Genomic DNA, 22,136 nt, shown 5'->3' with positions numbered 1-22,136 from the left:
AGACCACAAGTTGACAGGATTGTGATGCAATAAACCCTGAATGTCTGAATTTACCCCTTTTGAGAAGATTTTAGGAACCTGACAGTTTTAAAAAATTACTTGGCCGTAGTGTAACTGTATTTTTCCATACAGATACCTCTTCTGACATTAACAAAACACCACATGGGCTTGATAGCATTATTAACATTTTGATTTTCACTGGAGAGTTGTTTAAAGATGTAAACAAATTTATTCAGAATGGTTTGACGCAAAATGTTTCCTTCTAGAGGGACGTACCATTAACCAGAAGTGGCTGTTACAGAACCCAGGTATCCAACCTCGAACACTGTTTGGGTAGTTTATAATAACCTATTTCCTCTGGCTTTCTTTGGTAGCACCCTGAAAAACTCCTCACTTCTTATAGGTAGTATTGTGCACTATAACATAAGAGATATTAATCAAAATTTTCTCCTACTAATTACTAGTATCCTGTAGACAGGATATTCTTTGATATGATCCAGCAGTAATTGCTTTACAATATATCTTCTGTCTAATATCTCTGTGGTTATGTCTTGTAGCAACCTTAATATTTTGTAATACTGGTTTACAGTGTTACATATTTCTACTTTTGAATATTATACATCACATCTCATACTAATATTACATTTGTGTATTGCCCTAGTTTTTAGTATAGGACCTGCCTGAATATATGATAACATTTTTAAGGAAATCCTGTAGATAATTTTTTTACCATTTGTTAAAAACACAGTAAAACAATATTTTTATATTGAATATTTTACTGACTAAAAAAATGAATATGATAAACTGATTTGATTTTGAATTGGAGGTCTGCAACACACAAAAAGGGAATCAATCCTTAGATGGTAGTTCTTTCAGTCAACAGTAGATCATACTGTGAAGAGGTTCAAAGGACACAGAAACCTCACTCCATGTAGAGCCAGAAACCACATTTAATGTGTGTGACTTTCAAGCCCTCAGATGGCACTGCATGTGAAACAGTCATTCTACTCCAAGACATCCAGCTGCATAAGCAATGCACTTCAGAAAAAAAAAAAAAAAAAAAAAGTTGCTTTTTCACCTTGAAATTCTGCCTGACAGAGAAACGTGAACGTGAATTCTATGCAGAAATACCACTCTACAGGTGTATTTTTAAAAAATTATCTCACCATTTTAAGAGCTTTATTACTTACCCAAAGGATCCAAGAAGAGAACAATTCCGTCTAACAGACCAGTTATGTGTTTTGTAAACATAAAATAACAAAGACTATAACAATGTAAAGACTAAGAAGTTTGATGTGAAAGAATTAAATAAAAGAAATGGAGACATCACAATTCAGCTGGTAATATTTAGCAATGAAACATTACAACGATGTGACATTAACAATTTTATTCTCATACTACACTTATTTCACAAAGTCTGGAACTGGCATACGAAAAATTACATCTTTTTTAAAATGTGTTTTGCATGTAGCAAAGGGTTTCAGAGGGTCAAAAAGTTGGTGAAATTTCTTTAAAAGTTTGAACAGGCAAATTGTTTTCTACTGAGGTAAGACTTCGAAAGAAAAACCTCTAACAATGTACTTTTCTTTTTAAGGAGACCTTTCAATAGTTACTCTTTGTCCAGGACAACCACCTAAATCCTTCAAAGAGCACAACACTGTCTTTATACAGTAATAATTCAGGCCATCTACAACCAATGCACACAGGTATCATTAACACATATTCACATGCTGCTGACCAACTTGCAGGGTGGCAAGCTAGCAGGGTTTAACATGGGCTGACCTTTCAATAATTACATATCACAAATCTCACAGACATCCACAAGCTTGTTGCTCCAATAAGGACAGTGACGCTTTTAAGTTGCTATGACCTACAGTTTTCCACAAATGATGTCAGTTACTGATACATACAGGAAGAACTTATTTAAATAAAAAACAAATTTACAAATAAATTATTGCAACAAATAACTACAAAGTCTCTTTTGTCTAAAAATCAACTGACCCACAGGGAAGGGGGGAAAAAAGTCAATCTGAACATTAAGGCACTGATTTCAGATTCTATTTGTCTCCCATGATGTTGTTCCCTTTAGCATAAACGTAGTGCCCAACTGCACTGAGAAAACGTCAACATAGTCTTACTTAAATAGTTAAAAACAACAAACATGGCTTTCTCACACACTTCTAACAGAAAATTATTTTATATAACAGTGCTTTGCATTTAACCCTGTGCTGAAAAAAATAAAATAAATAAATAAACGGCAGTATCGTTGACTGGAAACCCTTGAGGAGTCATTTTTATGCTTGGTCTGGTAAGCAGCAAGACCTCCATACCTCTGCATAGACAACAGTGTTAGCTACTGTGTTAGATTACTTTGCATTAGCACCCCTCACAATGATTCAGAGGCACAGGGAATTAAAAACAGTTAAAGGGCAAAGCACCTACTGTTGCCACAGGATAGAAAATGGGCATCTTTAAGCAAAAACCCATGGACCCCACGCAACAAGGTTCCATACAGATGACTGATAGACAAAGCATGGGGTCAATGTTAAAGTTAATGATGACATGGAAGCAAGGAATGTAGCGTACGAACATCACTGTGAACATATATCAGTTTTTTCTCAAATACTGTAGGACCGGTCGGTTATTTCAAAAGATAAAGCCTGTTGCTTTTACACCATCATACATCATAAAACCTATCTGAACACTTTAACAGTAGGTGCAGAGATCACAGGAAGTCATGGTTAATCACCTGGAGTCAGTTGGTCTTTAAGAGTGGTTTTTGTTTTAGTACAATGTCCATGCGCAACGGAAGGCAAGTTGTCAAACTTGCCTTGCTCCAGAAACCCCCTCCATCATGAAATGAGATGAGGCTCTGGCCAGCTTTCAGTTCCTCAAAGCTGCACAACACATGAGGCAACTTACCAGAACGAGAGAAAGTGAAGAAGAAAAAGAAGGAAAATGAGGTAGAAGTAAAAGACAAGAAAGAAACGAGGAAAATTGTAATAATAAATCCAAGAGCAACGACAGATGAAGAGTTTGAGAGAGAGAGAGAGAGAGAGAGAGAGAGAGAGAGAGAGAGAGAGAGAGAAAGCAGCCCAATGTGTTGTGGTCTGAGATGAAGTGGATGTCAGGTCAGGTCTGGAGGGTTAAGGGTGGTTCTGAGCTGGGCATGAACACGGTCCACACACACTGGAGTAGGAGAGGAGGGGTGGTGAAGGAGGAGCTTTCATCGCTGCAAAAACAGGCCGAAAGACACAAATCAATCACGTGGTCATTCATTCACTGCAAACAATGACAGCAAATACAGACAGTGATGAAGAAAAACAATGAAAAGACATATTCGTGGTATTAGGAATGGTGGACTGAGTCACCTGCACATTAGTAAACAATACTGTAAATAAAAGCACAGTCAAAGCAGGATGAAAATGAAGATATTAAATGTTGAATTCTTGTGACTATTTCCTTTTTTGCTTTAAGGCACCTCACTTTATTTATTTATTTATGCATTTATTATATAAAGATTGATTTCTTAAAACCTATTTTTCTGCTTTTATTCATTAACGAATGGTCCAATATTTTTCAATGTAACCTCAGTTGTACGGTTAATTAGAAGTGTGCTTGGAAAAATATCTTCTGTAGTTTTTGCGAAATACACTGAAACTATCACCTGTGGTCACTGACTGTACCACACAGATGCAGCAGACAGAGACCAGATTTAAAAAATGCTGGAGTATTTCTTTAACTGATCTTCAGTGCCTCTGTTAAGATTTCTTGTCTTGTGCTAGGGCATCACCGGAAGTGGATGCTGGATTTCTTTATGGCATTTTAAAATTCTGTCTCACATTACAGGCAGCGGTTTCCAAGTCGGTGTATTTATGTAGAAAAGCTTGTTTATTTGATATGTCTTTGTTCACGACTGTTGGCATGATTAGGCTCTGAACTTCGTCTGGTGTGTGTTGATTTGCGTGACGTGTCAAGTCCTGATGGGCATTTTTTGTGTACATCATGCTGCCTTCCCCTCGCTTGGTGGGGATTTGAGACGGTTTCATCCTTATTACTAAACCTAGAATTTGACATTTTTTCGATTCTAGAGGATGATGAAGTTGCATTACTAGAAAGTGAAGATTTTCGGCTTTTGCTGAACTGACTGCTTGAGGACGCTTGACCACTAGAGGATGCTACACTCAAGCTTCTAGGAGCTGGTGGAGACTTTGACAAAGAGCAGTGTGTTAACCCTGTACGCTGAAAACGGTTTGAACTAGTTGCTTCCATGGAACGTGATTTTGAGATGTTGGATTGCTTTTTGAGAACCACCTGCTCAGCACTGGATCGCGGACGAGACCTCGTAACACCGCCCTCCAGTTTCACTTTTTTCTTTTCTGAATTTGTGCAAACAGTGCTGCATTTACAGACTAGATTTTCTGCTGAGCGTGAAGAGGAAGGTGTAGGGCTGCTGGCTGGTAAAGATGCACGGCGCACTTTGATAAACGTATTATTTCGACGTGGTGCAGACAGTTTAATGTTTTTTGCCTGTCCATCAGCAACCTTGGGCTGTCGTGAAAGTATTGCAAATGGCCCTAAACCACCCGCTGCGTCGTCTAACGACCGCGACGAAGCTGATCCGCGGCTACGGACAAACGTGGCATCACGGGCAAGGCCAACAGACGCCAGACTCTGTGTGGAAGTGGACGGTAAGGGCTCGTTAGAGATAGATGATGATGAGGAAGAGGAGGAAGTGTTTCTTACAGGGCTGCCTTGGAGGCTGCGAGACAGTGCCCTCAAATGGCCGCTCATGCCTTGAGGGCCAGATGAGGACACGATCACAGGGCTGGCACGTGGGCTGTTCCTCATGGGGCTACGAGGGGCTCTGCCGGATTTGGTGGCCAGCTGCTTGGTGCGGGAGCGTCGGGGGCTTCCCCCATTGCTGTGGGGGAGCAAGGGAGCCTCCAAATCCTCCAGCCTCTGGGTCAAGGCCAGCTTCTGCTGGATGGCCATACGGAGAAGGGAGTTGAGCGTCTTCTTCTCGTCCTCCGCAGCAGCTAGCTGTCTCTGCATCTCGTCTAACTGAGTCACATACTGATCACATCTGAGTGAGAAAGGAAAAGGGCATGAACATGCTTATCTAAATTAGCCATCAGGTCTGGGATTTCCTTAGGACAACTCAAACAAACAATGCATTAGTAAGTTTCAGAATGGGCAATTGCATTAGGAGCCCATATGGTGGCGCCAAAGACAAAGTTTACAAACACACAAAAAAAAGACATCTGGGATAGTCTGAATAACTAGAGTATTTTACAAGACAGACTAGAATTCACTAGGCATTTTAAAAGTCAAGACAATGCATACTTAACCTACTGTCCTGCTGTGCTTTTTTCCAGACTGAAGCTGATAAAAAACCTAAGGCCCTAAAAAACTGAACCAGGTTTCATTTAATTTTATTGAGGAGGTCTGTACGTACAATTTGAAGTGCATCATCCCTTATAAAGGCTAGCCCAACACTTTTAAGGGGGCTGGGATTAGATTACTAGAGTCACAATATAATTCTTTGCACAGTGCAGTGTTTCACCTCCATATAATACAAGGCAGTCCACAGACTAGTACCATACTTCTCTATTTCTATTCTAATCTAAATTTTATCCATTTCCAAAAATTTTTCGAGTGTCTTCTGTGTTTATAATATCTATGTTAGCTCAGAAATGTTTTGAAATTACAAGTTTGACCAAGATGGCAGTTTAATAAATATTTAAAAACATAATTAAAACTAAACTATTTATAGTTAACTTCTAAAAACATTTAAATAAAGCAAAAGTGCCAAAAATATATTTGCGATTTGCATTAGACGTTATCTGAATTAGTTCAAAAGATCATGAAGAACATTACATTTTTTTGCCTCCACAATAGCACCAGTGCCTGTACGCGATTGTACAAGGGAGGTATACCTAATAACCTGGCAGCTCCATGTTTAATCCAATTAATTTATTCTTAGTCCTGTTACATAACACGTCTCTCCCTTCAGGACAATGCTCCGACATGATCTTTCACCCTTCTCTGCCATTTGCACCCTGACCATGAAGGAAAGCTGCCACGTGTTCACAGCCGGCCAGGAACCATGCCTGCTAAGCTGCATGTAAGGATTGGATTATAATCTGATTATCTCGCCCTTTACACAGATCCATGTGTAAACCACGCGTGCCTAATCTCTGCTGCTTCCCAGACGGCTTCCCACGTGAACGGCAGTGCTGTTATTCTTTCTCCTTCTGTCTGACCTGAATGTCCAGAAGTGTAACTTCTCCTGGAGAAAGCAGAGAGCCCTGTACCTGCTCGCAAACATGACCCGTAATGAGGAGAAGGTAGCAGCGTCTTCCTTCAGTGCCTTCAGCTCATTCCTCAGCTTCACCATGGTCTCAGACACCATGGTCTTCTCTGTCTCATACTTGGTCTTCAGGTTGCTCAGAGCCAGCTCTGCTGTCTGAAAAAAACACAAATACAGAGGTTCAATTAAAAAGAAGAAATCTAGCTGCAGAGATGCACTTTTTAACGACGAGGCAAACAATTGTTGTATAACAGGACAAGCAGAAATTTTAAAACATGCTTGAGACTAGTATTGAGTATACAAAACCTTATAGGAAACCCTTATAGAACTAAAGGGTTCCACACACCAGCCACGGAAATGTCTCCCAAAAGGAATGGAAGCTCTAATAAATTCAAATTGTAATACTACATTTAGATGTTAAAGCTGCATACTCTACAATTTAAATATACTGCCCTTTTTTTAGGCCAGCTAATCACTCAAAAGTAAACACATGGGAGAGCAGGTCAATGCTAACCATAAATAAAACATAAAGCTATTTTGGAAATATGTCTATATTAATAGCATCAGCTGAAACAGCTAACTCTATTACAGAGTTAATAATTTACCTTTATCGTAATGACAAAACTGTTTTATTGTCTGACTACATGGCCCCTGCAGACAGAAAAGCACTGCGTTTTTGCCCTTCAATGATAATATTCCAATTTAACAAGTCCATCAGTAAGGTGTAGCTCTAGCTCTATTCCCTTTTATTTAGAAGCTCATCTTGTGCAGTGCTCTATTATACATTATGATTAAACCTACTGCCTATGAATTTCAGATGTACAGTGTTAAATTAAAGGTTAAATGGATGGTTAAGAAAACAAAAGCCACTCAATATTCCACGCCCAAAGGCAACCAGGAAAGCTAATTAAACCAAATAATTGTCAACATTCATTAGAGGCAGTCCAATGATTCTCAGAAAAATCAATATTGCTCTGTCGACTAGTGTCTCTTTGAGATTTAATAGTTGATCAAAGCAGAGTGGTGCTTTACAACGAAACCAATCCCACCAGGGAAAGATCCTTGATTAGCCTCTGGATCCATAAACAAAAGAGGAGGCTTGACTGTGCACCTTCACATAAAGGGCTGCACAGTGTGAAACCTGAAAAACAAGCTGTCTTTATCCTCAAATGAATTAGCTCCAAGCAATGACTTTCTGATCACCTCAACTGAGGCATTATGAAACGCTTCAGCATCAAGTTTCAATGACCAATGAAAGTCTGAACAGGTTTGGCAAATGCATCTTGTGTACAAAAAAGGTCTCATTTGAACCAATTCAGCAGTCTACATTCAGACTGAATATTCAGGTACTGTTAAGCAAAAAATAGGATTGTAGACAGATCACAGGCCAAACATGTAGAAGGTCTTTTACAGCCAGATGAAGAGAGTCATTATCGTGCCTTAACCGGAGACGACACATGTGGACAGTAACACCCATTGTGTTTTGGAGGTAAAACTATACCTGTTTGTTTGCTTTTAGGACAGTCCTCAGTGTGGCGATCTGTTCTCTCTTGGTGCTTAGAAGAGACTTGAGCTTCAGCACCTCCTCTAGCAATGCCTCTGCATCACGTTCTGACTCACAACTGCTCCTGAGCGATTGGGAAGGCAAGGTCCCACGCTGCCTGCAAAGGTCTACAGCCACCTGGAGAAAATAAACGTTCAATTAATTAACTGTGGATATACGAGTCTCTCCATTTTGTTCAGAACAGACTTTTGGCAGTAAGTCTTGCACGTGGTATGAGAGGCACTGCAAAAGTTTGGCTAAACACAATATAAGTGGATTTTAAGGATAGAGATTTATAAATGATTCCAGATTGATTCATATTTTCTGCTCAACTCCACAAATATCTGCTTAACAGCTTGAAAAAGATAATTTTCTCCAAGGATTACACATCAAAAGGTCCACCACTGAGCTCTTCTCTTTGAATCCTATTTAATATTGAGCGGTAAATTCAGGACAGACTTGCTTAGACCCCTGAATCAATTATATTTTAATCATTCAATAACAGAAATGAGTGCAAATAGCCAGAAAATGTGCAACATGTTACATACTGTAGTAGTAAAAAGTTTTTTTTGACTGATTAATTGACCTCTTCATTTATTCAGGATCTGACATGGGGTATCAACAAACATGTTTTGAGTTTAAACTTGGCTCCATTTCCACACAGATGTTAACTGTGATCTAATAATAGAAAGACTGGGAAATCATACAAGAAAACGAAGCATAACATTTCTTATCTTTCATTTTGATACAAACAAATTGCATGAACAATTTTGTCTATCGAGAACACTAATGAAGGTCATATACATTTCAGTTATGCATATTCAGAGCTAGTAGCAATGTCATTAAACTTTATTCCCTTCGTCAAAATGGAGGACATTTTTGTTACTGTATGGTATGGACAGAAATACCATAGGAACTAGAAAATAGTGCCTTGTAATACTTTAAAAACAACTTAATGCAACATCGTCGGCATGCTTAACATTAGTGTGTTATAATATTGCCATCTGGTTGATCATAAGTAGTCCTTGTTTCATCAAAACATATTACAGATTGTTGGAATATCGTATATCATACCTTCCACTTACTCCAAATGTAGTGGATGAGATGCATTTGGCTTTAAATGTTTGTTTCTTAGATTTTGCACTGCACTTTAGCAACAAAGCTAACATAAAAAGTACATTGTAACCCCAAAACAACTTTAAAGCTCTAAACTAGCCTTGTCCTATCAACTACATTTTAGATGATTGATAACTGGGCAAATGTAATTTTTTATGTTGAACCATTCTATTAACAAACAGTACACAATTCAGCACAAAGCTGTCCTTTTTTATTTTTTTTTAACTTATGTAATTATTTAAAATAAACATCTACCTGGAGGTGTTTGATCTGACACCGAATCAGTGCTACCAGGTTGCGGACGTTGGTGGGGTCCCTGAAGTCCAGTGTGGGTGAGCCAGGACAGCTTCCGTAGGCTGGGTCAGCGTCTCCACTTGCTCCTTCAAGGTCTACTTCCACAGTGTGGGCTCCCTTCCCAAATGCCTCCCCCGAGCGCCTCTGCTTGCGAAAAGCTCCATGGTGATGGTGAGTGTGTGAATGGTGGTGTCTCCCACTTCGTGCTCCCTCGCGATAGTAGTCCAACGTGACTCGCCTGGGTGTAAGGTTGTTGCACACGCACACATGATGATAGAGATTGGCCAGCTCCTCAGAAAAGGCCAGAAGTTCCTCCTGCGTGGCGCTGAGGTGGCCCTCAGAGTCAGTGGCGACCCGCCGCGTCGCCCCAATCTCCCGCTCCAGCTGCCCGATGCGCTCTTGGTCCTGTCGGCTCGCAGTGATGCACTGGCGTATTTTGTCGGCCAGTTCCTGTGCTTCTGCCCTCCAGCGCTCTTTCTCCTGCTTGTAGCGCTCATCCAGAGCCTTGCAGTGGTCTCCTGCCTCCCTTAGCTCATCCCTCAGCTTCATCAACTCAGCATTGGCTGCTCGCATTCGACACTCTAATACTTCCGCGCTTTTGGCATCCAGCTCATAGAAGTCATCTCCGTTTTTTGCTTCCAGACCATTCTGTTGAGGTCCAGCATCCCCCTGCTCACCTACTCTGGACTGAGGAACAGAGGCAGTGGAGCAACCCTGAAGTGCCTCCAAACGCTGAGAGAGCTGCTCTACCTTCACTTTGTGCTCATCCAGAACCACTTTAGAAACTGCCAGCTGCTCCTGAAGGTCTTGGACTGTACCAGCAAGAGTGGCTTTCTCTTTTTCCACCTGAAAGAGGGAGAAAAAATGTTTCTTTTTTCAAAACATGTTTGTCTTAATTTAAGACTCGAGTTTGTATAGGTCTTTTAACATAAACTGAGCCAGTACAGAACTTCTAGTTAACTTACTTAACTGACTAGCTAATCGTACCAAGATGCGTGCATACTATGTAGATTTCTTTTATAGAGCAAATGAAAGCTACTTGACCAATAGACGTTTTAAAAACAACTGCCAAGGCTGATTTTTGAGGCATTCTCTTGTAATGAGATCTTGAACAGGATGTGGTTTTAAAAAGGAAGTAGGTTTCATGCCTCACATTGAGTCACAAGAAGCAAAGTCACTTGATTTAAATAGAGCTTGGCTGGAGATTTTAAAACCACTTTTGCAGGTGTTACATGTTTAAAAGGAAAAAAAAAACACCTTTGATCTGATTTGAGGAGTAGAAGAATTCAGCCTGGTACCTTTGTAGAAATCTGAATAAGCAGAGTGTTCATTTTCAAAAGCAAGACTATTTGCAAAAGCCTTATGTTTTTGTAGCCTTGAAACTTGTTTGCAGCACAGGTCCACGGTGGATTAGAGCCATTTGTGTGAAGTGTGAGAGATAAGGAGTGCAGCTGAAATAAGCCAACTCAAGAGATTAAGTCACACTCCGTTCACAAAGACTTTTTACAAGTAATGAACTCAACTCATCTTTGGAGCTCATGCTGGAAGCCTTTTCAAGAAGCAGGTTTCCTCAGGTAGACAAAGACTAGTACAGCCTTAATGTGAAAATAAAGGGCATTTCTAGTATTTTCGAGGCCTATCGGACCTCTGGATTTGGTTACATTGCTTTGTTAAATGTGAATGGGCTGTGTCTTTAAAAAAAAAAACGGTTTCTATGTTTTTAATATGTTCAGTGTTATTCTGTTGCAAATAAATATTTAAAATATTTGTAGTATGCTAGTGTTATGTAAAACAAATGTAAAATGTTGGCAGCAAAATGATTACGCTCCTAGAAAGACAAAGAAAGGGTTTTTTGCACCTTTTCTATTGGTGCATTCATCATAAAACTCTGAAACAAATAAAGATTTATTTTTATCCATTTTTCAATAGTGTGAAACATATACACACACACACCCACACAATATAATCAAATAATTATATACAATAATTATGATCTTCCACAGACCTGCAGTAGCTGCTGTTTGAGCTTCTGACTGTCGGAAAGGTGCAGCTCGCTCAGCAGGTCAGCCACCAGCCCTGGAGCCTGAGGCCGCAGGAAGATGTCACTGTTCCTGGGTGTGGAGCACCGCTGCTTCTCACTTCCTTTGGAGTTGTTGTAGCCGCTGTCCTGGTCCCCCTCCTCCTCTGCTCCACCCTCTTTTTCTCTTCCACCGTCCAAGCTGTCGTCCAGCTGCAGTTCCAGGTGGACCACAGAGTCGAAGGGGTTGAGGGTATGTGAGGCCAGCTCTCTCTTTAGACTGTTTTTTTGCTCTCTTTCCTCTTTCAAGGCCTCCAGGGCCTCATCCAACTGTCGCTCTGCAATCTCCCGCAGTCGACCGGCCTCCTCCTGCTGGGCCCGCAGCAAATCCAGCTCCTCCTCCTTTTGGGTTAGATCCACCTTCAAAGTCTCAAACTCCACCTGAAGCAGGAGAGGGATCAGAAAGTTGGATATGGAATGTGCAGTCACTGGTTTTTAAACTTGCACTTTAATTGTTTACATTAAATGGAGAGTATACATATCACAACTATTTCATAGAGCTGACTGCAATTATTTGATGACCAATACATTTTTCACCTCTGCCAGCATCAGCCAACATGATTTCCACAATTGAATGGAGACGAAAACAGTAAAACAGACAAAAATTGTAGTAAACACCTTACAATATTTTCTAATTTGTGCAACACTGATTATCCCTGATTCCTGCAGTTCTACAGAGACTGTATTTAAATTCATAATTTAAAATATTCTCATGACAACTGCAGTGCTGCAGGGACCTGGGTGTGGTTCTATGATAACCATTAATATCACCATATTGCTCACTCATAGTTGGCACAAAACATTTCAGTTATGCAGCCAAACTTGTGGAGGACTATTGTTAAGGAACAGCTGAGACAGAGCTCCTACAAAAGAAGCATTTGTATTGCTCTGATCACAGCCACACACACACACAAACACACAATAGTCACAAGACACCTCTCACCAAAGACTGACTTCATGCACCAAACACTGAGAGGCAGATTACAGCACTGACCACACTTATACAGACTTTTCAGTCAGGTTCAGCTCACCACCTCGCTGTTCCATAGACCAAGGACCCACCTGGTTCTCCTTAAGAACAGAGACTTGTTTCTGCAGGGAGATGTTCTCCTCCTCCAGTTCACTGTTGTCTTGAAGCTGCTGCAGTTCCCTAACCTTATACTCCTTCATTTCATCTATCACACGATTCTTCTCCGCATCCAAACACTCACACTCCTACAGTAGGAGGATAAAGAGAGACAGACACAATAAGTTTATTTGGAGAACAAATTAAATTTAATAAATAAATTGGCAGACTGATCCTATAATGAAGTCAATGCTTTAAAGTAGTGCTGTCATTACAGCTATGCAGCTTTACAGAATTTTGTAAAATAAAGTTAAGCACATGCAGCCTAAGGCGAGACTTTTTTTTTGGGTATGCATCACTTGTGTAACCAACACCATCTGTGCAGAGGTAGACTCTTCTTTTAACACATGGATGGTCAGCTGAGACCTCTGTCTCTCATTTGAAGTGAAATTGAAACCAGGTCTGGTTTTGTGTTACAATACCTGCAATAGCTCAAACCCTGCAAACGAATCCAGCATCGCTAGGAGTCTGTCGTCAATCCTATCTATTCAACATTTTAATTGATTTATTTTTATTATTCCAGATATTAACTCCTCACTGATAAGCATCACTTACAAACACTGGGGTAAATCTGCTAGGATAAAAATGTATGAATGGGGTCCATTAGAGCAAAATGACAGATTGGTGAATAAATATATCTTTCAAGATGTGACTGAAAAAATGCTTGATGCTCAATTTTATACCTTCTTCAGTTGCACAGAGAGATTGCTCAGCCTCTCATTTTCAGCAATTGTATTCACCAGGGCCACACGAGACTGCTTTAGCTCTGTCTGCAGCTCTTCCATTCGCGTTGCCATGGCAGCCTCCTTACAGGCCGTCTCTTGTAGCAGACTCTCCTCTCGACTCTCCCCATCTGCAGCAGCACGCTTCTGACTGCTCACGGACTCAGCTAGGGCCTACAAACATGCACATGTGTATATTTTTAAGGACATACAACAATTGCTCAATGAGCGAGTACAGTAGACAGATTTATTTTCACTGGCTGAGCAAAAATATTTCAGCTGAGGCCCCATTTACATCTGGCATTTGTGTGTACTGTTTTCTCAGTACTGAAGAAACTTATGGATGCAATGTATACAGATGTCCACAAATTCTTAATTCTGGCTACAACCTCATAGGTTTGGCAGCCCTTGCTTCCTTCTGAAGTCAGGATTCTTCCACCTGTCACTAAATGCAACCCTGTGTTACAGACACACGGAAACGTGAGTAGTAAACATGTCTTTCTGCGCACTTGTAATCAGATCTCTGATTTAAAGGGTGATTATATTAAAATGTGGGGGTTAAACACTACAAGCTACCGAGACTTTAATATCGCAAAACCAAATGTGTTCAACCTCTGACATGTAATCATGTCACAAATACACAAGTTGCATGTATATCTCCCCCCTCTGTAGGTCTCTATTAGGGGAACAATTGACCAATCAAGGCTGGCATTAAAGGTAAGATAATTGTGTTAATGAAAAACCCTACCTTTACTTATTTAGATGAATCTGCTTCTATCTCTATACCCACCAAATAAACAAAGTAAACTGAGCATTGTGGGTTACTGAAGCGAGTAGAGTCCCCCTCCATACATTAACAAAGCCACTCCTGTGACATCACATTCCTGGTCTGCCGGCAACCAAGAAACCGCATGACGAGGCCCCTTTTGTATTTTGCAAATACTAAACAGTTTACACCAGGTTTCCCACCACTACACAGTGAATTACAAAGAACTGGGCTTAGCTGGGTCACATGCTATAAACATGGCTCTATTCTTTAATGAACATGGAGAGAAACTCAAGAGTGAGTAATGCGATAAACACAGGTTAAGACTGGTGATTCTCATTTATGGCTCAGGACAAGGGAGAAAAAGTGAGACTGTAAACACACACAATTCACTGTATGAGAATGCTGTTTTGTTGTTAATGACATTAAAGCACCTCTTTATTATACTTCTCTCAATATACTTCTACATCATTCAAGAAATTAAACATACAAACAGGATAAGCAACATGATAGTCGGCTGTTTTGGTTTTGAACAGAAAAGCTGCAAAATTTTGAGTGTATTTATGTACTACCTGGAGCAGATGAGGAGTCACAGCCTTTTTATACACACACATCCATGTCAAGGAAGTGTAAGTAATTTGATAATTGGCTACTCAGTCGTTTCTTAGCCATCTGTTTGGCTGCATCATTAGTTCATGCACACGAGAGCTAATGAAAGCTCCAGAGTTGATTCTCGGTGGAGCGTTTGCATGAGGGTTGAGACAAGCATCAGCAACATTGCTGTGTCTACGCCACTCACAATAATACACCACCAACACAGTGTCATTGCACCCAAATTATACCTGCTTCCTGTTGGTCCCGTGGGGTACTGGCCCTTGGAGAACAGGGTGCAAGGGGGCAAACAATGTAGGAGCCAGAGATTTAGTCATACAATGTGCTCCTGTATGGTCAGTGGAGTTGGTCAAATGGTCAATGAGGGTAGAAACAAACAGTTAATTAACAATCTCGTGATTGTAGTTATTTGAGTTTTTCTCAGTTATATTCCCATCTTACGTTTGTGTCCCAAACAAACATGTATGTGAATCCTTGGCCTGTTTATCAGTTGGGATGATACAAAAGCATGTAATTAATGTTGCTAACATTTATTCAGAGACACATCCTACATAACAGGGGACAGAATTTCTGAATTACCCAACTTGATCAATTCAGTATAAGCATCCAAATGGCAATAAATGTATTCACTAAATTCAGCTTTAAATATCATGGAATTAAAGTCGATATCCTTGGTATTTGTGGAGTACAGCTCCAAAACATCAAAATGTCCCACTGCCTTGATAGGCCTTGAGCTTGTTCAACACAAACATGTTGCCTTTCTGCCATGCCTCAATGCACTCCCTGTTCTTCCAGAGATATTTCATTCTACCACGCTCACCTACTTTCTAGATTTCATGCTCTGCTAATCAGAATGACAGAAAGACAGCAAGAGTGTAAGAGGGCGAAAGACAAACACAGTCACCTCTCCACTGGCAACGTAATGCTACAAAGTACGGACATATCTGCACTGGCTGCCGGATGATAAAGATGCTAAATATTTGCACAACCACATTTAAAAATGACCTAAATCTCTAGATACTTTGGGGGAAAAAATAGTGAACAGGGATTCTGAGGACAGATTTTTGCAATAAATCGGATAATGCTGAAGCTTTATATTGAAACATGCAACTGAGGTTTAGGGCTTGTCTGGTCTTGGCTCTGCACCCTAGAATTCTCAACATATTTTAGCCCAACCAAACCCGGGCTGATATCAATATCTCAAAAGTCCTGGGATCTATATCTATAATCACGCCCCTGATTTAGCATAGTATTAAAACTAGAGATTACGGGGTGAATTATGATGTTAAATAGAGGATTAAAGCCCAATAAGAAAACATTCTTGGCAGGTATCCCAAAACCGCTCACATACCGTTCTAAGGTATTGAAGCTGATCATTTTTGAAATGCTTCAGTGTGAGCAGTTTACATGTCTTAAGATCTATGCAACAGACAGCTGGAGCATTGATTTCATAGCATCATCTACTGGGGAGGCAAAAGAACGCTCTGAAAATTCCAGTCAATGCCCAACCCTATTTGAAAGCACTCTCTCCCACTAAATATGGTATCCAGCTAAACTTAAAAGGCTAGGAATTCAATGAGCAAACTGTTCGCCAGCATCTGAAGAGCTGCTGAACGACTGGGAAAATATAACCATACTGACCTTCATTCCAGCTCCAGACCAAGCACAACACTGAGTAGTCACATTCACTGTCATCATCCATCTCCTCACAAGAGCTCTGACTCCAGCAGTGACTCAAAGGAGAGGACAAAATACGGCCTGCTTATTTCAGGCATTGCACTGCTGAGGACTTGATTTATTATAGCTATTAATTAGTGACTCCTATATCTATAGTATTTCCAATACTCAATGGAAGTGAAAAACAAGGACAGAGTGCAAAATCATGCATTTATAAAATGGTAGGAGCAGCCAGAGAAAAGGAAATGAGAAGCCATATTTGGGACAGCCCTCTTAAGAATGATGAATAATGAGACATTGCTCCAATTTGCAGATTAACACATTTGAGAGCCCTGCTGTGTAACAATGTTATAACAAGCAATAAACATGCCATGTCATTGTTTTGCTTAACACATGACATGATGAATGGTAGCACACTGAGATTTGAAAATCAGACAAAATTCAATACAAGAAAAATTGTATGCGCTAACATCATCATCTCTTTAGGGACATCCAATGCATTCTTTAGACACTCAGGAGAAAAATCACCTCTCATTAATGTAAGAATTTGGACTCAGTCAGTGAGTTCAGACAGTTATGCAATGAAATGTCATCTGAAATCCTAAATCTCTCTTTGACAAGCAGGGAAGCATCCAGTACTGTATTAGGCTCTGTTTTCAATAGAATCTCTTGGGGAAAAACTCTCAGCAAAGGGCAAAGCAGTGGCTGACACTGGCTGGGGTATTATTGCCGTAAATGAAAGACTTTACTGTTCGTACATATGATATAGTGTTTCTAACAGCAGTTCTATCCCCACTGTCAAAGCGGAATAGCCAGGTTTGTACATCCAACTGAAAAAGGGATATGCAAAAAGTAGCTACTGCATCGAAAATACAAAATAGATTACATTTATCCCAGCTTTTCCCCTAAAAAGTCATCGCCTGAGTGGACATGGCATCCAGTTCCAGTGCACGTTTAGACACTTGGCTCTGCAGCAGACACGTTAAAATACTATGGTGTAAGGAAAACTAATTATGTGTGAAAGTGAAAATATTACATGTCCTAGCTGTTCGCATACTCGGGATGTGTACTGACCTCACGGAGCTGCTGCAGCTCCAGTTTGAGAATTTCATGCTCTTCTTCGAGCTGGCCGTGTTTGCTCTTTAGCGCAGCGCTCTCCTCCAGCACAGCCAGGCCATATCGAGCAGCTTGGAGCTTCTCCTCGTTGGCCTCCTGGAGCTCGGCCGTCAGCCTCTCCACCTCAGCCTGGAGACTCATTCCTCCTGTTCCTGCAACATCGACCTCTTCCTCCTCTAGCATCCTGCTCCTCACCTTCTCACACGGTCCAGAAAAACTCCTATCCCCTCATAACCCTGCCAGGGGAGAGAGAGAATGTTTAAAATTATTCTTATCTGGAGCTCATGCAGATACAGCTTAATCATGTTACAGAAAAATGCAAATGTGTGGGTGTTCCATGTCACATTATATGCCTTGTTTATTTTCTAAGCCAAAAAGAGTACACTGAATTTCTGCAGCTGAACATCCTGAATATTTAATATTTTGTTTCATTCGCATGTGTAAAATAAATATAAATTGAGTGTAGGGGTTGTGTCAACCTGTTTTTACACAGAAAATAATAATAACAATAATAATAAACATTACTAGGGATGTTCTAACATTTGCATTAAACACTTTTCTATGAACTAAATTAATGCAAATTGACATTGACAGTGACTTAAATTGTACAAACACTGCTAGAGTGATATCGACCCACTGGGCATCTAGATATTTTATATCTTATGTATTCATTCATAATTTATGATTCTTTCAAAGACCAAGTCGTTTTATTATGAGATTTGCCAGGTAACAAAGCTTACATCCTTTAAAGCCTCTTCCGGCCCCATGGGGAGAGGGATTTAGATTAACAGCTTAGAAAACTTTGGTCACTTTCACTAAGATCTTCTCAATGGGCAACAGAGTACAAACAGCATTCACAATTCTATATTATGCAGAAAAACACAGTAATTTTAAGAATCACATTTCTCAGTAATGGCAGCTCAGAGGCCATCTTTCTTTTCATTTCCAGCCAACATGGCCATTAAGTGCAAGCGTTTTCTGACTTAAGAAAAAAAATAAAAGTTTTAAACGTTTAACTGAAATTAGAGAAGCATTACTCACTAAATTCAGAGAAATTCGCTGGATAAATCTGCAGATCAATTCCTTTTCTCTGTTACAGTTTCTTCACCGCTCACCATCCATTCATACCCATAACACAACGTAGCCTTCTCACAGTGAAAGGACAGACTGAATCACTTGTGTAGTTTTTTAACTTGAAGCAAACAGCAGAGCTTCATTTTCTCATTTGTCTCAAAGATTGTCGCTTTAAAGCTGGACAATTTAAGTTAAAGAACCAGCAGCCTTATTGGTTGAATTGTGTAATTATATGAAATGTGAGGAAGAACATTATATAATGTGGGAAGTGCTGTTTCATTTCCCCAAGTGGATTTAACAGAATTTTGAGCATGTTCATGTTGAATGTATGTAGTATGTAATGGACACTGGATCAGAACCCTTTAATGTGACTTTCTTCTACTGTAAGTAGTATTGAAAGTAATGTTTCAAGTATCAAATGAATAAAAATCAAAACTGAAATAGATTACATGAAACGTACACCGAAATTTGGGACTGGTTTTCCAAACAAGCCTCCTTTCATTCATGTTCCACAAGCAGGGGCTCCATACCTCAGAAACCAGCAAAAGGAGGTTTGTTTGGCCACAGCGGTCTGTGCCTTGCATGTGAGTTTGATTCATACTCCTCTGTATCCAGAAAAACCTCCGTCAGACTCTGTATATTGACTTCTTTTTTTTTTTAAACTGTCACACCCCCAGCATCAATTCTCCTGGAACCAGCCCATCCAGCGGGAACATATTTCTGAGTCTGAGTGGGTGACATTAACACTAAAGGACGTCTAATATGGTCCAAAACACTTCTGCCATATCTGACAGGACAGGTCTGAGACTTCACAGGCTATTTCAGAGTTTACAGGGGGACTCACAGCACCAGGACTCAGTAAAGCCACTTCTTTCCGCATTAACAAACAAAACCTTACATGTGCATTTATAAAGACTGTGTATTGGGTGGGGGATGTCTCAACATGGTCTACCCTGGTTTGCATGGATGTTAGGAATCCTGGTCTCGATATCTTTACATCCACTTCTCTTTCTTTTCCTATTCCCTTTCTTAAACACGTCTCAAATCCTCGTAAAACTCTAAAGGATGTGAAAAAATAAAAAAGGGATTATCTATTTTGGTTAGAAATGAAATATATAAAAGGTGGTATCTGCACAACGCTCACAAAACAACACAAAAAGAAATATATTCTGCTAATAACAAATTCAAATATATCGCGTTGTTTTACCATGGAAATGGTGTGAATGGTGTGAATATACACGGCAGGTTGTCTCGGGGTGTTTCCTTTGGGAAAACCGCGCCGTTTTCTGGTCCTTAGCAAAGTAGCTAATCAAAATACCGTTAGTTAAATCAGGCTGCTATCACATTTACTAGTCATTAACGGTATTGGGCGTATTGGTTAGCTAGCTGGCTATGATACAATGAATAGAAACCTAAGACTAGCACTAAAGGCCTGATATAATTAAGCTTTAATCAATTCTGGATATCAACAAGGTGGCTAGTCACACAGAGCAGACGTTAGCTCAGATTATGTTAAATAACAACTATTGCCTCTTTAAGTTCGTAACTTGCAGAAATAGGAGAACAAACGGCGAAAGTTATGAATGACTCGTTTTCTAAGTTGATATATCTAATAAGGAAGCTAACACCGCCGGCTGCTGCTCTGTCTGTCGGCGGTCAAACCGGGAGCTATAACTCAGTACCGCCGGATCTTACCTGATTTTAATAAAATGAGTGGACCATACACTGTCCCAGGCTTCCTCAGACGGTTAGAAATACCACACACACATCGTTTGTCACTAAAAAGCATACAGAGCCGGTACAAGTGCAGCCGCTCAGAGATGGAGACCGTGTTCAATGTTACAGAAGCAGGCGGTTCCTCATCGCGCCGCAGTGAGGTTGAATAGTCACCGCCTCCTCTCTCCTCCCGCTTCCTTCACAACGTAAGAGCCCCCACACTCACGCCAAAAAAGCCTATTAATAATCATATTTCATATCTTTTTTGTAACATTTGTGAGGATATATGTACTCAAAACCGTTATGCGTATGTTTCTTCGCTCTCTTTACTCTCCAGGCTTTGAAAATCAAGGTTTTATAATCTAGACACATACACAAAATAAACAGTCCACACCATGGCTGAGCAAATCTGCTATAAAGCTGCAATATAATAAAAATAAAAATAAAAATACGAGGGTGTGAGTGGTGTAGCGAGTAATGCAGATAAACGATGAGACTATTTGTGCAATTTTAGATCTGTGTGAAATCTACTGAATAAAAGAGAGGGCATAGAGTTATATTTAAGCCCTTTTAAGTTATTACATGTTTTTTTTTACTTTAATAAAAATGTTATTTTGATGAACATAAATAATTTATATATATATGGGTTATTCTAAAACCACAGTATGTAGGTGCCATGCCCATGTGAGAGAACTCTGGGACTAAGTTGATATCCAAAGACAAATATGCGGCCTAGTAGTAAACATGAAATATTTAAACCCAATATGTGCTGGATACCAGTCTTTGGAACGGAATTTATACCCCATGCCCTAAATGACAAGCCCATTAAAGGAGCAACAGTCATATTTAATACATATAGCAAACATTTATAAATATAGCAAAAATGTGTAATATGTACTATTATTAATTTTGAATCAGTTAATGCCCTGCAGAGAATGTCATTCTCAGGTCTTTGAATAAACACTTCAGTATTCACCTGTGACCATTAAAATCGAATATTTACAAGTTTATTTCTAAGGGGAAAAAAATCTGTGAAATTTAGTACAGAATCTCTGACACTTCCAGGCCACTAGGTGTTGTAAAGAAGACACACTGTAGAAAACAAATATTGCTCTGTTAAAAATTACACTATATATTTTTTGTTTGTTTGTTTTGGCTTAGAGATTAATTTATAACACATGTAGGATTTGAACTTAAACATGTGATTATTTGGTTATTCTGTAGTTTGACATGCCCATATCAGGAATTGCAGGACTAAGCTGATTTCTCTAAAAAAAACTGTTAATAAATAAGCAAATAAATAAAAATGCTGCTGTTACACCTAGAGATGTATTACTCATGAACAAACACGTTCAGTCACATTTCACCTGTTAACTGCTTGGGTGTGCTGAAAAGTGGAATCAGCCAATTCTGCAGGAATATGGCTTTCCAAGACCAGAGTACCCCTGCCCTCTATAATGGGAGCAGACATACAGCCATTGAAAGCAAACATTTGTGTGCACTAGACTGATGTCATAAGACTGGCCTGGGATTGATGATGGTCTCATGAGGCCAGAGGGCACAAGTGTCCCTGAAGGTCCATTCCTCACTTTTAATATATATATGTAAAAAGTATGTATATTAAAATGTGTATATATATATATAACTGCAACTGTGGAGGCCGCAATATATATATATAAAATTAGAGTACTATTACATTATTTCCAAGACATATAATAAGACAATTGTGCCTCTTCACAACCTTGAGCACAGTTGGAATACTACTTGATATTAATTCGTATTAATTCTTTTATCATTGCTGGTAATTTGTTGAGGGAAGTTTATTTTGTATGACTGAAATTTACCTCACCAAGTGGTTGTTGATGGTAAATTCACCCAAGCTGGCCTCCATTTTCCCAAACTTATTAACTCGCAGGCATAATACAAGCACATGCAAATGTTGATATTGTACATTTTAGCACATACTATCATTTTACTGTTTGGT

At 39.7% G+C, this 22,136-nt stretch overlaps 1 protein-coding gene across 2 annotated transcripts; it reads right to left on the bottom strand.

Moving 5' to 3' along the window:
• Window positions 1-1,380: 1,380 nt before the first annotated feature.
• Window positions 1,381-20,323, bottom strand: zgc:162200 (uncharacterized protein LOC558638 homolog). 2 transcript variants are annotated; one of them, XM_066644248.1, is made up of 11 exons: window positions 20,132-20,323; window positions 19,389-19,494; window positions 17,321-17,598; window positions 13,153-13,365; window positions 12,406-12,558; window positions 11,272-11,724; window positions 9,228-10,112; window positions 7,815-7,994; window positions 6,318-6,469; window positions 4,747-5,086; window positions 1,381-3,232 (listed from the first exon to the last, which is right to left on the bottom strand). In XM_066644248.1, exons 3-11 carry the CDS (start codon window positions 17,543-17,545, stop codon window positions 3,227-3,229), a joined length of 2,607 nt encoding a protein of 868 aa, XP_066500345.1. In that variant the 5' UTR covers window positions 17,546-17,598; window positions 19,389-19,494; window positions 20,132-20,323; the 3' UTR covers window positions 1,381-3,226. The 2 variants fall into 2 exon arrangements, with proteins under 2 accessions (XP_066500345.1, XP_066500343.1); XM_066644246.1 differs by lacking the exon at window positions 19,389-19,494.
• Between the last annotated feature and the right edge of the window lie 1,813 nt (window positions 20,324-22,136).

This window comes from Hoplias malabaricus, chromosome 14, assembly GCF_029633855.1.
Source record: "Hoplias malabaricus isolate fHopMal1 chromosome 14, fHopMal1.hap1, whole genome shotgun sequence".
NCBI lineage: Eukaryota > Metazoa > Chordata > Actinopteri > Characiformes > Erythrinidae > Hoplias > Hoplias malabaricus.
This window is presented reverse-complemented; position numbering and strand designations above follow the sequence as displayed.